The sequence below is a fragment of the Phaseolus vulgaris genome, chromosome 11 (assembly GCF_000499845.2).
Source record: "Phaseolus vulgaris cultivar G19833 chromosome 11, P. vulgaris v2.0, whole genome shotgun sequence".
Taxonomy (NCBI): domain Eukaryota; kingdom Viridiplantae; phylum Streptophyta; class Magnoliopsida; order Fabales; family Fabaceae; genus Phaseolus; species Phaseolus vulgaris.
Genome location: NC_023749.2, coordinates 4,812,970 through 4,831,276, shown reverse-complemented (window position 1 = coordinate 4,831,276; position 18,307 = coordinate 4,812,970). Strand labels below are relative to the sequence as shown.

General features: G+C 29.3%; 1 protein-coding gene across 4 annotated transcripts; it reads right to left on the bottom strand.

Moving 5' to 3' along the window:
* On the bottom strand, nt 1-10,806 carry LOC137826387 (protein SEMI-ROLLED LEAF 2-like). 4 transcript variants are annotated; one of them, XM_068632353.1, is made up of 21 exons: nt 10,690-10,806; nt 10,321-10,372; nt 10,004-10,201; nt 9,321-9,395; nt 8,977-9,092; nt 8,164-8,278; nt 7,700-7,828; nt 7,242-7,289; nt 6,877-7,073; nt 6,591-6,787; nt 6,207-6,499; nt 5,988-6,137; nt 5,575-5,892; nt 5,160-5,309; nt 4,617-4,692; nt 2,652-2,779; nt 2,315-2,509; nt 1,493-1,633; nt 1,282-1,410; nt 832-1,038; nt 1-441 (listed from the first exon to the last, which is right to left on the bottom strand). In XM_068632353.1, exons 3-21 carry the CDS (start codon nt 10,136-10,138, stop codon nt 280-282), a joined length of 2,961 nt encoding a protein of 986 aa, XP_068488454.1. In that variant the 5' UTR covers nt 10,139-10,201; nt 10,321-10,372; nt 10,690-10,806; the 3' UTR covers nt 1-279. The 4 variants fall into 4 exon arrangements, with proteins under 4 accessions (XP_068488454.1, XP_068488467.1, XP_068488460.1 ...); XM_068632366.1 differs by having other exon boundaries at nt 10,004-10,212; nt 10,690-10,798; XM_068632359.1 differs by having other exon boundaries at nt 10,004-10,212; nt 10,321-10,611; nt 10,690-10,759.
* Between the last annotated feature and the right edge of the window lie 7,501 nt (nt 10,807-18,307).

Here is an 18,307-nt window from a genome sequence, read left to right as displayed (position 1 = left end):
TTGTAGAAGAAAATAAACCCCCTTAAAATATTAACAATTATTATGAAAAATTACCAACAAAATCATATATTTGCTGGAAGAGACATGATCCTCCCCTGACAAAAATCAACTACACCATTTTGGGAACTTAGGGTGGAAGGCAGCTAAAGAAATAAGGAGTTTATCAGTTACAAAAAGAATGAAAAAATACCAAATGATTGAGAAAGAGACAATTAAAGAAAATAAAAGACAGGGGAGGTCAGATGATGGTTCCATATCTATTATGACAATCTTGTACCCCTAGCATCCAGCAGCTCTCAAGAATTTATCAAAGGGGCTTGCAGGTGGTAGTTTTAAAGAATGTTGTTGCCCAAAATCATATGAGCAGGGACGAACTTGATATTGTGCTTGAAATTGCTGCTGACTCACCAACTTCAGATCATCTTCTGAATACTCCAGTGTCTACACAGTAACAAAAATAATATTTTCAATGTTAACAAACAACTTTATGTCTAATCTGAACTTTGGACCAGTTAATATGCATGATGCAATGGTGTCCACTCCACAAATTATAGCAAAAAACAAATAAATGAACCTTTATACCTACATCTCCATATGCTCGTTTAAGTTAGTGAATGATTTTTTTTTGTCTGTGAGTGACTTTCATCTTTTCAGATTTTATTTTCTAATGATAGTAATTTGATCATTGGTTAATTCACAAACTACGTAAACCACGACATGGATACTCCAAACAATCAACTGAGCAGTATGATCAACTGAAAGAAAAAATATTCTTTCACTGTATATATTTTTTTGCTGTAAAGAAATTTCATTTTAAGAAAACATACTAACCTGAATTGGCAAAGAGGAAACTTTCAGTTCATTTTCACTTGAAAGAACTATTGCCCTAGTTTCCTGCTGGTGTCTGAAACTGTGAAGAACTGACATTTTCTTTTGTTTTCCTGTCACAAGTGCCTCACACTGGTTCTTCATTTGGTCATAAGGCACAGGAGTTGATGAAGTGGGAAAACTCGCCACTTGTCGTGCAGTTTCCAATACCTATCCATATAATGATCCACTCAGTATCTTTAAAAACATAATTTTCAGTCTCCAACAGAAACATACAACATTGATTAAAAATACAATCACATAATCAAGCAGCCTGAACTAAATATAAAATTATATTCTTTAACAGAAGAAATTCAATCTTGATTCTCCAGTTGAAGCATACAAGATTGATTTAAAATACAAACACATAGCCAAGCAGCTAAAACTAAAAATAAAAACATATCATAATTTTACCGATTGTAAGAGTTGATTAACACTTAGAATATCTGGATTATTGCTAGATAGTGATGATTTACGATCTGACAGACTTCCACTCAGTTCAGGCCGGGTCTCTTCATCCATCAAAGCTTCCGGATTCACAATCTGGAAACAACATGTCATAGTACTGAGACAGAAAAAACTTCTAAAATCACTTAAATGAAAATACAATTTTGAGGAATTTTACCTCATCAAAATCTGGGAACTCAATCTGAGCAAGTGGAGAAGACTGTCCTGGTGTCTCCATAAATAAAGGAGGTCCTAGTGGATAGGCATCATCTGGGGAAAACCCCTGTACAAGTTGCTTTTTTATTGTTGACAACTCGTCCTGGTTAAAATGGAAAAGTCACATTATTTACACTTACCCACTACTCAAGTTTTCCTAGGCAAAACTCAACTGCAACTATTTTTTATGACATTCTGCATACCAAATATAATATTTGCTAGTATCTTTTATCCATAAAGAAGAACGCACATGCTTAGTTTTAGAATAAATGCATGTGCATGAACAGCGAGGAGCATAACTTGAAATGCAGAAAATTGAATCAAACACAGGCGATTAGGCATTTAGAGGGTAATTATTTCTAAATAGAATATCAAAACATTATTTGTCAAACCAACTAAACCTGATGCACAAGCTTTTCAAACCGACATAAATTGTTTTGCTCACTTACTGATGATGGCTTTGTAACTAGTTTGTTCTTTATTAAGGCAATGTCACCTTTGTAATTTCTAATAAGAAGCAGAAATTAAGTTGTTATTCCATCCTTGAACCAAAAGTGCAGGGAAGGTAAATCAATTCCAAATAAACAATTTAACCATCTCATATTCAGAAAAAAGCTTGAGCAAAACATTTTCAACATTTAAGCCAACAACTATGATGTGATTTCTTGTTGATGTATTTAACCAATGGAGAACTGAAATATAGTGGTGTGGTGTCTACTTCATCCTCCTAACCCTTACTACTTCCCAACTATGAATCTAAGCAAATGAGATAAATTTAGATTACCTCTGATAATTCTGAAAATTTAGCCAGGAAGAATGATATTACAGTCTCTTTCAATTCCTTATCATCCAATTTTACTGCCGACAGTGTCTTCATAGCTGAAACATCATCTTCCTGAGATCCATAAACTATCTTCTCTGATTCTTTATAAACAGCACACAGCCTGACATCATCGACCAACTCAAGGAAAGGATCTACCTGTTATTTATAACACTAATTAATTTACCTTACTATACTACTATTAAAAAACAAACATGTAATAAAACTCAATTTTGAAAAACAAGCTGAAAAATGAAGTCATGCAATGGGGAACATGATAAGTCATTAGGAAGAAACTAACAGTTGTATTTGTTAAGGATGCTTTGACTTTTGGAATTAGCTCGAGGAAATTCCCTGCCCTGGCTGAGAATATAAGCATGTATGATGCCAAAGTGAAAAGGGACCTCCTGCGAGATGGTTGTAAACCTCCTTTAACAGGCATGTAGACAACAGGCATGTCAGAAAATTTGCAGTATAAACCTATTATCTCATTTAGTTTAGTTATAATAAAAAAATTATGCTATACATAGTCTTAGAAAATGGTTTTAGGCCTCACTCAACCTTACAAAACCGGTTTGCACCTACTTCTATATCTAATTTGAACATATATCTAATCATGCGAGATATGCAACACAAATCCCCTCATGTCGAGAACTCAACATTTCATGGTGCGATTGGATATTTGTGGGTCGTTGATAAGAGTTCCTAATAGCAGGTGACACAATAGGCCTAATTAATATTATTAAGATAGACTCTAAAACCATCTTACAAAACTAGACTTCAAGTCTAACTCAACCTTACAAATTGACTTAAAAGGTGAGGTTGGCATTTATTTATACACTATATTTTGGTTATATTTCTAGTTGATATGAGATCTTCAATACATACAAACACAAATATAATATTTAGAATACAAAGCCAGGAAATTCTGCAAAATCAAGTATGTGGATTTTTACTAGTTTTCTAAACTAAAAAAGTCAACAATTTTTTTCCAAAGACTGTGAACTAGGAGTGGAAACGAGAGAACACTTTCAACAACACATTCAAGGCTAGTTATTTTTAATAAAATAAATAATTGGTGATATTACATAATGGAAAACCATGTATAGTCAAATACACTATTTTAGGGAAAATTTATGATAGATATAGATTGAGTCCCTATTTTAGTTGCATTCATTGGTAAAATTAACACAACCCACAAAACATAGAGTTTTACCTTTAATTCTTTTGTGTTTTAGCTTTGTGTTATCACGTATATCCATTGGAAAACAAAACAGTATTCTAAAATTCTGAGACTAACCACTATTAGGATAAATAACAAACCAGTTACGTGGATCACACGACACCACTGGGCTTGAATAAAAATTAAATTCATAGGGATATTTTGAACCTGAAATCCCTTTGAATAATTTCCAACAATGTCCTTCTTAGTTTTTCTACCCTTGTTCAAAGGCTTGCTGCAGCAATTGGTTTCCTATTTTGTTATGAGATAATTAGGCCATGTTTGAATACAAATTTTAGGACTGGTCAAACAACTCACTACAGAAAATCACTAATAGGATTCAAATAAATTATAAAATGAATCATTAGCCCTGAGTACAAGAATTTGCAATTGCTAAGGAATATGAAGCAGTGCTTATGAGGCTCCTAGGCTCCAGCAAATCAGATGGCATTGGTTTGAGGGTTTACTCATAAACTTTAAACAAGGTGTTATAGTTTGGGGCTAAAATCTAAATCAACCTACAAAATCAGCTAAGGGGATGGTTGCAATTAAGATGGTTCTCGAAAAAATGCCCTCACGCTCGAGGCTTTGGGCCCAACACTGGATCTAAGATAGGATAGGATACTAACTATTTTGAAAGCAAAGATATGATACTATCTTTGAATTTGGGTTTAGGGTCTAATTCACCTCACAAAATCAGCTTGCAAAGGAGACCCCCATCCCAAGGCAGCCCAAAGTGGCTGCAATTAAGGCCACTTTCCAACAAGTATCTAAACTGCACCTTAAGCAGTTGAGGCAAGGGATGTATGAAAATAAGCTATAGGCTTGGATACTATACTAGATTTTATCTTAAAAACAACCGAAATTAAGTTCTACGGCAGGTATTTAAATTGTACCCCAATAGTTGAGGCAGCTAATCCGGACTTTCGAACATTAGACAATTTGTATTGGTTCCAGATCAAGTTGGATGTAGTAATAATTGTGCAAAGAAGGAAGCTCGTCAAGATAAGATAAAAAAAAAAGTCACTTGTATGTTCAACTGACCTTCTTGATCCAAAGAGAGGCTCATGAGGGAAAATGCCAGTTGGAAACATCTTACTAAAGCCATGTAACTGGATGTCTGTTGAAAGTAATTCACATCATCATCACCAAGAAATTAGACAAATTAATGAGTTAATTAAATTATTTGGTTCATATACTATTGGATTAATAAAAAAATTAAGAAAATATGGTGTTTCATTTTTTCATTTCCAGAAAGATTAAAACAGTCAAAATGCTGGTCACTACCACTAAATATAGTTAATAATTTCGCATCGCACCAAATTGAAATACCCATTGATAGATGTTCTTGACCCAGGTACTGAGGTAATAGTATGAGAATATTAGCTAGGCTGCTGCTTTGTAATAATATAAGATTGGGATATCAAAGTAGAAGTGACCCCAGCAACAGTCAACTGGTTATTGAAAATGTAAACTATTATAAATAATTACCAAAAGAAAATGACCAAAAACATTAGTTTATTGTATTTAGTGACTTTAAATCTAAAAAACCATGATCTTTACATTTCAGTATTTTACCAATCTCACCTTTGAACGAGTGAACAACAAAGCAATGCTATAAGTGTGAGCCATTGCCTCAAAATTTGCAGGGCCACCCTCCATAGATGTTGCCTGAATCCAGATTGAAGAAAGCAAGAGACTCACTTGGTGACTGCTTAACCGAAAAGAGCTTAGATCCTGAAAATTTATGAGTTAAATAATGCAATATTTGATTAGCAATTACAGAAAAAAGAAATCTCCATGGTCATCTCCACTATTTTAGAAAAATTATAAATATAACCTAAACTAACTCTAACTTCCTAGGACAACTAATATAATTGGAATTAATAAAGCTTGTATAAAGTATAAACCAAGAAGATTAGGCACTACTAGAAGCATTTCCTACTTGTCCACTAAATCAATTAATAATGATGAAAAAAGTAAACAAAAATTCTCCCCATACATGTTTTCCATCCGTTAGAGCACCAGAGAAGATGTGAACATGGTATGGATGAATTGCATACTTCTCACGAACACCAACTACTGCCTTTCCTTCCAGGTGTTTCCCATTCATATACTCTGCTCCTAAAAGACTTTCATGCTGAATGGAGAAGCTTTCGCTTGGTACCTTCTCAGACATCTTTGTTTTTTGGTCTAACTGGGGAGAAAACAGTGATGGCATAAGCACAACAGAAAAGATGCGGTGTGCTCCAACTCGTGTTTCATGATCAGAGTGAGCCATGGCCAGGAGCAATTGATGAAACAAAGCATCAGGGAAAGCCTGAAAGGACAAAAAGTTACCCAAAAGTTTATACAGATTTACTATGAAGTATATAGAAAAATCCATTTCCATTCAAAGTAACTAAGAATACTTGCCTTCTTGTAATATGATACATTAGGGATGGACGTGATTAGCTTTGCAGTTTGATAAACAGCAGAAATTGTCGTTCTTGCTATGGTAGTTGTGGTTGATGTATTCTCTAACGCCACAGCCATCAAATCAAGAATGGGTCCTACATCCCCAACCTGTCATTCTCAAAGTGTTATAACGGAAGCAGCATAAAGTTAGAAAGACAAACAAAATGCTATGCATACCTTGTTGGAAAGATGAAATATACACATTTCTAAGGCAAATTGTAGTTCAGTATTCAACTTAAACACATCATTTTCAAAACTGGAAGCTTCAGCTGAATTTTGCAGAGACTTCCTTAAATGTTTAATTAGTTCGGATATTGCACCAAGTATTGCAACTGAAGCCTGTTGCTTGACATTTTGTGCAAGTTTTGTTGCCGTGTTGATAATATTAATCTGAAGGATGGGCTGCTTAGCAACATTTTTATGATCCAAGTGCTTGACCAAAACGGACAACAGAAGACAGGAATTATCTCCTAGTGTGTAAAAGGAGATAATCAATATACTGAAATAAGAGAAAAGATCTTTTTTTAAGAAAAATCACACCACTAAGTTTTGCAGGGTTACCTGATTCTGCTAAAAGAGATTGTAAGTACATCAAAACATGAGCAGCAACTCCTTTTTCAGAAGACCATTGATTTTCAGAATCAAAATAATGAAAAAGAGGTTCAAGAACACGTCGTAAAGTTGTAGCTTCCCTTGCTAATTTGACCATGTTATACAAGCAGACCTTTGACCAGTATGTAGGATCTTTCTCAGTATCCCTGTAAAATGTGTAACACATAAGGGCTTTGGAATCATGACTGTTGACTTCATAATAAGGGGTGGGGAAAAAAAGTAAGGTATGACATACAACACAAAGTCCATCTCTTTTCCAGTAACAGCTTTCAGCAACAAAGGATCCTTCTTAGTGATATCTGTTAAAGGGTCTTCTACTTTACGAAATCCCTGTACTAGAGGGTCCAGGGACTCAGAATTCAACGTATTTTCCACAGAAGATTTGGAGTTAGACTGGAGACTCGTGTAATTCTCCAAAGTCACTGATATAATCTATTTTAAAGCTCAGTCGCCCAACCAAGTAAAAGAAAATAATTAGATAGGCAAAACTTTAAATACACAAAATTAGGAAAAATAAATAAAGTAAAAACATAGCAAATCAAACTTCAAAGAAATGCATCCCTTTCTTATACATCTGTTCTTTAAGGAAGTGGTACTCACTTCATCCAAAACCATTGAAAGATGTGAGTGCTCACCCATGAAACGCACCTAGCCAAAGAAAAAAGGGCAGAAAACAACAGGTATTAACAAGAAAATGTACAAGTGACCTACAAGGCAACTAACAAGTGATACTATTGTAGGAATGAGGTAACAATATATTTACAAGTCTTACATTCATTTACAAAGCCAATCATTCTATCATTTTACAGCTAAGTAACCATATAATGTGATCAGTGATCACTAAAACTGCTAACGACCATATATTAATAGTCATCCTCTAGTTTACATTCTATTCCTATGCAAAGAGTTCATATTCATTAAAGATAGTTATGTGGTTACTTGTGTGTATTCAATCAATAATGAAAAGAGAAGCCCTGAATGCTATTTAAGTCAAATTACAGGAATGAATGAGCAATTTCCAAGAGACATAACGAATGAACCAGAGAAAGGAATGGTACCATATAGGATAGAGCTTGTAGTCCAGCTGAACGTAGACGCAGAGCTCGTTCATCTTCCCCCACTTCTTGAGCCAATTGACATAGCTTAGGAATAAAACCCTCTAAGTTGAAAATGTATGTACCATCTGTCTATTTTAACTTTAAAAAGTCAGGATAGCAAAAACTCATGCCTTTCAAAAACTGTAAAAAAAATTATGCTAGGTCTGAAAAACGCAATATATAGCAAGTATCCAGACTATAAATGCAGTTATTCCCAACAAGCCCCACAAAGGGAACTGTGATTTTTGAGCTCCAGTGGTATCCATTTTCACCTTCATGAACTTTCACCCAGAGAGAAGATACTTAAATTTAAGCAAAGAATTCAAAGGGATGTCAGATATCTCTGACTATGCACACCATCCACAGAAGTTAATCCTACAGGGATGTTAATTCCATTAGGTCAGAAAGGTTTAATAACCAAATACCTGGCATTCTAGAAAATCAAAAAGAATGTTGCAGCCTAAGATCCTGATTTCATCTGTTCGGGTTTGTTCTAGAAGAGTCCGAATAATCTCTAACAAACTACCAGCAAAAAGCGGCCTGCAAAATTAGGAATTGTCATTTGAATACCATCACATATTTCAAATAAAAAGAAGAGGCAATAGCAATCAAACAATAGATTATCAAAGGAACCACGACTTCATTGTATAAGAAAAACTATTGACACGGTTTTATATTACCTCAAATTGTAAAATCACCAATGTTATATGAGAAAAAAGGTTTGAAATGAGATCATATTTTACATCCTTTTCTTGTTCACAAACTTTAGGATATTCGGATCACTGCACAATCATTATAAATAATAATAATAAAGGAAATTGCGTTGTGAGCAATTCATTATAGATATGTTCAGTGAATTAAGATTGATGTAGTAGTTAAAAGAGTGGGTCATGCTAACAAGTGCCGTTAGGGCACTGGTTAAAGAGCATTAAATACAGCCAATTAAATGCTTATGTTACTCAACTAAATTGTTTAATAACTTGTGTGTTTCTTCCAATAAAAAAATTATAATCTTTGTTTCCATGCGTCCTTAAGGTACTAGTTTACATTTATTTAAAATAAATTATTTCTCATTGGAGTATAAATCAGGAGCATATAGAATTTACAGAATCAATGATTGTAAACTTTCAATATGTAATTTGATGTGAACTTTTTTGTTCTGGCAAACTACAACTACTATTCATCAATAATGAATTTGTGAGATTGATGACAATCTATATCCAAGTTATCAAACTTACATCTGTTCCTTACACGACGATAAGAATTTCCTGTATATGCACAAGACAACTTTCACTGAGCCAAAGGTTTCATAACGCAAATCCTTGTAACAAATTTGCTCCAGGTAATCAGTAATCTGCAAAGATAAATACCATAAAAAAATTGAAACCAATGAGATTTTCTCCACCACTAAAGATAACTTCAGACATAAAATAGTTTCATCATATCAATCAAATCAAATATTTTTTCAAGAGAATCATTATTATCTACATTCTATCCATTTTGTCGAAATTTGTCTTTATCACATAATGTAATTGAAGTACAAGTGACAAAGAAAATAAAAGACATTTGAGAATGACTTTACCTTGGGAATTCTCAGTGGGTTCTTGGAAGCATAGTCACATAGTTTTCCAATTTTTCTATCATTAAGTTCAGCCTCCTGCCAAATACGGTAACTATCATGCATAATGGATGATGGGTAGATAGGGGAAAGAAAAATCACCGAGAGGGGCTCCAAAGCAATCAAAATATTTAAATTCTGATAATTTTTACTAGAATAGAAAAATTGTCATGAAGAACCTTAACGTACCCCTTTGTTTCAGAAAACTAAAAAATCCTATTCAGAGGGCACACTAGGCTAGTCACTCACTAAGAGTGGCAGCGGTAAACGAACTCAGTCAAATGACAAATTAAATGCAAAAACTAGCTTAAAAGTTACATAATGAAGTCACCAATAGCAAAGAAAACTCGTGATATATTTCCAAATTGCTGAATCGAAGAAAACTCTTGCTTCAATACCCATGTTTATTTCCTGGATGGAGTACATTGACGAGTTGCCAAACATATATGCATTGAATACTGTTGGTTTTCACAGTGAACGTTGGAACAACCAATGAGTGTTTCATATTTAAGGACACATCAATGTACTGCTATGCAAGGGCAGAGAAAGGGTATCTATAGTGAGTCATTAACTCACCTGTAAGTAACAAGTAACAACCAAATCTGACATCTGAAATGAAATGGCATAAGATGAGCTGAAAATGTCACCTGATTGCGTGGGAAAATATCAGCAAGCAACTTCTTGTATCGTTTCACCGGCTGTCTTGAGCTCGCCCGCATAGAAGGACAGACGCAACAGAGGTTGCCACAGACGGGCAAAACCCGCCTGGACATAACTCCCATTTTGCTTTGGACCCAGAACAATCTCCACAATATCTATAAACCGTTGTTCATCAAGACTCACCACTACAACTCAGCTAAAACTCAGTCAACTCCAGAGCTCAAAAGGGTTCACAACAAATTTAGGCAAAAATCAAGCAACGGATTGAAAAGTAGAAATTAAACAATAACCTGCATTGACTTACCCAAAACTCAAACGGTTGCAAAATCAAGGGTCCCCGCCTTCTGGCTCACGATCTGGATTGAACTCCAACACAAAATTTCAGAATTGACTAAAATTAAAGCTCAGAAAACCGTGGCTCACGAGTTTCTCGGATTCAATTGAACATCAAATTTGGAGAAAATAAACAAAGGAATAATGGCAATGGGGTCAGAAGATGGAACACTGCATCGACATTTTGATTGTTTTCAGTTGGAAATTATAAATGCTATAGGAAAACAACGCTTTCATTCCAGCATCAACGTGTACTTGGTTACTGTTCAGTTAAAGCATGAAATCAAAGCGCTAACAAAATATTAATTAATAATTGATAGAAATGGAAGGGTCACGTCACCATTGGCGTGGTTGAGAAGTTGACTGCACGATGACCACTCTGTTGCGCTTCATCATCATCATTTACGCGTAAATCATTCAACGCCATCACCGTGTATATATATATAAACACATTATTATACAAAAATTATTTTTTTCTGATTAAAATTAGTCAATCTAAGAACTTATTTAATCACGTTCTCTTAACTTTATAGTCATTAATTATTAATTAAAAGTGTTGATTAAAGATTTAAAAATAATAAATGGAGTATAATTTTGATATTTTCGTGTAAATACAAAATATGACACTACTTTTAAGTGAGGTGTCGGACTCGGTATCATACTTATAGAACAATTTATTGATGAAGTGTTCAATTCAAAAAATATTTGTTAGATTTCTCATAATTTTAACATCGTTCTAACACAATTTTAAAAATAATAAATACAATAATTTTCTAAAATTTTAAATTTATTGTATAAATTTTTATTATGATTATAAAAATAAGGAACAAATTTTTTTAAACTAGTCATGAAAAACATATTTTTCTCCAAAAAAATCTGAAACGTACTTGTGCACATAAATATTTATTATCAATTTATATAATATATAAATTTGTGTTCTCGTATCCTACAGATTATACATATTTCCGTGACTATGTTCCTAAATTCGTGTTTGTGCTACATAGGTTCATTCACATCTATGTGAATAGAAAAACAATACTATGCATAAGATTTTAGTATTTTATTTTCTATTATTTTAGAGAAAACAATATCTCTATTTTTTTTATCAAACACGAGTAAGTTATATGTATTTCTTTATTTATAGTGTTTTTAAATTTTAGAAAACTTAAGTTCTCAAAAATACAAAACTAAAACAATATATTTTTCTTTAATTTAAGACTAAATTCGTCAATATAAAACTTGGAGATCTAATCATGATTAAATGAAAATATAGGACTTAAAAATATATTTTTCAATTTTTATCATTAAATTTTGTAATAATTATATTTTGACGTTGCAAAAATAACTTTTTAACAAGTTTTATATACAAATTATACTCGCATAGTGTCCATTAAACTCATAAATACTTAAAAAGGGAAAATATATTTACTAAATTATTCAATTTGTCATTTCACACAGAGAAATAAAAATGTTTCAACTTGATAGGGTAATAGACAGATCAATACCTTTGTGATAAAACAACTATGCATTTTATTAACCTTTTCAAGGAAACAAAAATGAATCTATGAAGATTTTTATACATTAAAATTTTTTAAAAAAACGGATTTTTTACCAGTTGACATTCTTTAACTTGATTATTAGAAAATTTTGGAAAATATTAATTTAGGGTGGTTAATTTTTTTGCCATGCAGCAAAATATCTTTATATTCTTTAATGTGTAAATCAATACTAAAATAATTCTATACACTACTAGAAAATTATTAAATGAAAATAAATATTAGAGATAAAAAATAATAATTAAAATTTATGTAATTTTAAATATCAATTTAAAAATTATTTATTAATAATAGAAATTAGTTTAAATATCAATAATTATTTTAGTATCTAATTTAATTAATATAATAAAAAATTAAAATTATTTCTATTTAATAATTTTTTTAGTAATACTTGGTGAAACATGTGTTGATTATTACATAGCTAAAAAAGAACACAGGAATTTATCACATGAAAAAAAAAACACCTTAAATCAATATTTCTTTTTAAAAAAAAATTATGAACTATTTTGAAAAATTCCTTAAACTAGTAAAACACAATTAATATTATGATAATAAAGAATAATAAATATAATGAAAATATTATAATAATTATTCATAAACAATTTCTAAAAATTACGGTTATAAAAGTTATTATGTTTATAGAAAACCAATTATGAAAATGAATATCTCTCTTATTAATCGTTATAACTTATAATGATATAATTGCATCACATAAATACTTGCTAACTTTTTATTGAAATAACTACTACTTTTTATTGACTTACAATATTTTTTAATATAGGTTTTTTTACATTTACTTCTAGTTAATCTATATTTTATTTATATATAAATAGATATTAACATTGTATTTTTAAATTCTATAGAAAGTAATCACTTATTTAAATATTTAATTTTTAATAAATTAAATTAAATTTTCGCATTTTTAATTTTAAAATTAATTAATTCTTAATAAATATTTTTCTAAATAATTATTTTTAAAATTATAATATTTTTTAAACAATTATTTATTAATATAATTAGTTTATAAATTATTATTTTTTAATATATGTATTTTTCTAAAGTATTATTCCTCAATATAATTATCTTTCTAAACTTATATATTTTTAAATACATATTTTTCTATAATTTTATTCAAAATATTTTTTTTAATATGATATTTTTAATTTAATTTTTTTACTTTTACTTTTAAATAAACAAAAATAAAATAAAGTTGAGAATGAAATCGAACTCTATTACAATCAACCTTATTGTTTGGATAACTATTTAACAATAACATTTTATTAAAAAAACGTTCTAAATATGCTATTTGAATTAAAATTTAAAAATTATTAATATTATATTATAAGTTAATAATCTTCAATATAATAGTAAAAGTGATAAAACAAATTAAATAAAAACAATTGTAATAATCAATTAACATGGACAAAAAAAATATCACTATAAAAGTAAAGATAGTAAAAGAATGAGTAAAATAAAACTATAATATTAATATATTAATATATGTTAATAATGATTGCAACCACCGAAAAAAGTCCAACGGTCCGAAATTGGATTGGATTTTGAAAAAGGAAGGTTCTCTTTCTTTTCTTTTTTTTCTTTTTTCTTTATTGACTTCATCTTCCATTTTAGCTCATGATGCCTCGTGTTCACTTTACCATGCTTTCAAAAAGTTTAATATTTTTATATTTCTCAATATAATCACAGAAAAATATTATTTTCTTATTCATTCTCCTTCTTTGTGTCTTGAAATTGTGGTTTTCAGAATTAAAAAAGCACACGGTTTTTTTTAGAAAGAGAACAAAAACTGAGGTATTGGGTTCTCTCAATTATAGACGAATTTTTAAATCTTTTATTCTTTTAAATTAATTTATTTTAATTGGACCCTTTAAGAGATATAATTTTTAAGATATCTCTGAAAGGGTTTGATTTTGCATACTGAGCTGGTTGAGTTAATAATGTGGCTCAATTCCCTATCTAGCACCATTTACATCTTTATTTTGCTATCTAGCACATTTTTGTTTTTATTTTCCTATCTAGCACCTTTTGTTTTTATTTCCCTATCTAGCACCCTTTTGTTTTTATTTCCCTATCTAGCACTCTTTTATTTTTTATTTTCCTATCTAGCACCATTTTAAAAATAAATAAATAAATAATAAAATATTATTTTTTTTAATAATTTTAATTTTGAATGCATTAAAAAATAAATATTCTTAATGTTTAAAATAATTAGAAATATAATTAATGAATAAATAAATGAGTTTTTACAAAATAAAAATAAAAAAGTAATAAATTAAAAATATTTAGTTTAAATTTTTTTTTTTAAATGAAGAAAATAAAAAATTAAACTATACAACAACATAAAATTTGAATCTATAAGCATAAATTAGTATTTATTTTTATTATTATTGATGATATAATTGATGATATAATCATGTTAATTTCAAGTAAAAAATACAGGACATAATTATAAAAAAAAACCAAAGTCAATTAGTATTAATTAATAGTAAACACATAAATAATATTGAAGTGTCTACCCTAAATGCAAAAGTCTAAAAAAAAAACTAATGCAAATGCTACACTTAATGCTACACTGAATGCATTAAAAAATAAATATTTTTAATGTTTAAAATAATTAGAAATATAAATAAATGAGTTTTTACAAAATAAAAATAAAAAAAGTAATAAATTAAGAATATTTAGTTTAAAATTATTATTTTTTAAATGAAGAAAATAAAAAATTAAACTTTACAACAACATAAAAGTTGAATCTATAAACATAAATTACTATTTATTTTGATTATTATTGATGATGTAATCGTGTTGATTTCAACTAAAAAATACAGGACATATTTATAAAAAAATCAAAGTCAATTAGTATTAATTAATAGTGGACACATAAATAATATTGAAGTGTTTACCTAAATGCAAAATTCTAAAAAAAACTAATACAAATGTTACACTTAATGCTTAAAAATGAGAAAAAAATGCAAAAATAAATAAGTCTAGAAAATAAAAACAACAACAATAAAATAAGTGTAACATTTGTAAAAAAAAATAAAAATTTAAACTAAATATTTTTAATTTATTACTTTTTTATTTTTATTTTGTAAAAACTAATTTATTTATTCATTAATTATATTTCTAATTATTTTAAACATTAAAAATATTTATTTTTTAATGCATTCAAAATTATAAATTATTAAAAAAATAATAATTTATTATTTATTTATTTATTTTTAAAATAGTGCTAGATAGGGAAATAAAAAATAAAAGAGTGCTAGATAAGGAAATAAAAACAAAAGAGTGCTAGATAGGGAAATAAAAATAAAAGGGTGCTAGATAGGGAAATAAAGATGTAAATGGTGCTAGGGAATTGAGCCTAATAATGTCACTCTTGGTTATAATTACATTAAAAACATTGTAATAAATGATAGTTAAAATTCTCATAAATTAGAAATATATCTTATCAAATTTGAATGATATGTCAATAAATTAGTTAACACTGTTATTTTTTAAAATTATAAATAAGAGTAATTTTACAAAAAATCAATCTAAAATTATAGTAGAGGATTTATTTATAACATTGAGTGAAATTATTATTTATGATGTATTGTGTCACACGTGGCTTATTGAGGTCACATACCACTTGCCACCTCAACATATATAAACATATATAAAGAGGATGATAATAAGGTCAAAATAGTAAAAATGGTATTGCAATAAGTATATAAATCTATGAAAACAAAGATGGTGAAAAGAAATAGTGATTTACGAAGGTGTTAAACGTTTCTACTTTTATTATTGATCATTATTTTACTTTTCTAGTTCATTTCTCCCTGTTACCAACCTTTCTGCCTGGTCTATTATAATTGTTTTAGGTTCCAAAAAATGAGATTAGGTATAAATGAAGAACTATGCCAATTAAGATGTTTTTTTCATGAATATTCCTCTTGCATTTTTTAAGATACCTCATAAAAAAAACCTCAACACCTTTTGGTGAAGACAAATTCTCCTTGCATTTTGATACTTTTCCTCTTAACTTTTATATATATATATATATATATATATATATATATATATATTTTTTTTTATTATTATTCTTTTATTTTTTAATTCTAATAATACTATTTTGAATATGACGAAAAGTGTGATGTTTTCTTTATTTTTAAGCAATGGTGGTTGTTTGTAGTGGTTAGTGGTTGAGATAAGTTTTATAGGTGGTTTCTAAAATCATAACTTTATGAAAAGTTAAGATGATTTAAAAAATCAAATCCTAAAAGAAGAAAATATAGAGGAAGAGCAAAGATAAAGAAATGGTGATGACAGACAACTTAAAAATCAAATTAGAAGTAACTTTTCCGTAAAATATGAGGAAATGAGAATATAGTTTAGTTAATGCTCGGTATGATTTCATTTAAATCCATAAAATTGTTATCAAAAAAAGGTTTTATGATGACTTTCATGATGTACCTCTGTCTAGTCTTGTTGAGTCCTTCTTATCCCTCTAGTCACATATTTTAATCACAATTTCATAAGACAAATTAGTGTTTTACAAATTAAAATGCATATAAAGAGAATTACCTATTGTTGTGATGAAGCGCGCAACTTTTTTGAGTCTTTTCGTTATCTTTAGTCACAAACTTCAATTAAAGAAATGATAAAATGATTTTACATGAGAGTGAAAAGGAAAGAGAAAAGAAAGTGAAAAGTATGGTAAAAAAAACAATGTGTTATGTGTAGTGGAGAGAGAAAGTGGGAAGTAGGTACCACCTATATAGGAGAGAGAAAGTGAGAAGTAGGTACTATACAGGAGAGAGAAAGTGGGAAGTAGGTAACACCTATATAGGAGAGAGAAAGTGGGAAGTAGGTACCACCTGAAAGTGGGAAGTAGGTACCACCTGAAAGTGGGAAGTAGGTACTATAAAAGGGAGAGAGTGGGAAGTAGGATACGTGGTTATGTGTAGTGGAGAATCATAAAATCTGTTTCTTAAATCAATTTTAAAATTTTACAATTTTAATAAAAAAGAATATCAGTTTAAATCAGAAAAGTAACGTACGAAATCTCCACTCTCCTGCTTGTCCACAAAATATTATAAATATCTTTAATTTTTTATTTATTAGAGAAGAAGATTTTAAAATAGAAAAGTAACTCATCAATCTCTCCACTCTCTTCGCTCTCCAGTCAAATAATAACAAATAAAATAAATTAAAAATTATTTTATTAATTTTTGAAATTTTTTTTTGAAATTTTATTAATAACCAAAATAAATTCATACAATAAATTATTAAGTAAAGATAAAATGGAAAAAAACAAATTAAAAACAGTTAAGAGGAGAATAAAAAATGACACAATGACCATAATACAATAATAAAATTAAATATTAATATAAGGATAAAATAGGAAAAACAATTAAGAAGGGGAATCCCTTTATATATACTAGCGGGAACACAGGCACGGCAAGTGCCTGTGTATCCGCATTTTTTATTTCTCAAATGTGTTACATATGGTGAAGAGAAAGAATGAATTTTCAAAATTTAAAATTCAAAACTGCTATCAAAACTGTCTCTCAAAATAGAAAATAATTAAATAAAATTTGAGTTTCATATTTTTTTAATAATTTTTAATATTTTATTAATTATCGAAATTAAACCAATATTTTTCATTAGGTCTATAAACAACCAATAATATATGACAATCATTACAATACATATGACACCATTAAGCAATAAATCAAAAATTCATCCTCAATTGTTCAATCAACTTTAAATCATGAAAAATATTATATACAAAAGAAGAAAATGCAATGAATATGCTTCTCTTTTCTTCACCTTGGACCTGTATAGAGACTCGTTTAAATTGTTATCATCTTTCGCACCCAAATCTAATGTTCCTTCATGTTAGAAGCTTGCGATTGGGGAGTGAGCGCGACAACGAAAATCAGTTCCTTCTCTGATTCCTCTATTTTGCTATGAATATTAACTCTATACAATTAACAAATAAAAAACAAACAAAATATTAGTATAGCATGTAAAACCTAGATTTAAGAACACGATGACATACCTTCTCTTCATAATGCTCTCTGGTGAGCAAACCTATCATAACTTGATGAAAAGTTAAGATGATTTCAAAAATCAAAACCTAAAAGAAGAAAATATAGAGGAAGAGCAAAGATAAAGAAATGGTGATGACAGAAAACATAAAAATCAAATTGGAAGTAACTTTTCCGTAAAATATGAAGAAATGAGAATATAGTTTAGTTAATGGTCGGTATGATTTCATTTAAATCCATAAAATTGTTACCAAAAAAAGTCTTATGATACTTTCATCATGTACCTCTGCCTTCTCTTGTTGAGTCCTTTTTATCCTCTAGTCACATGTTTCAATCACAACCATGAAATGCA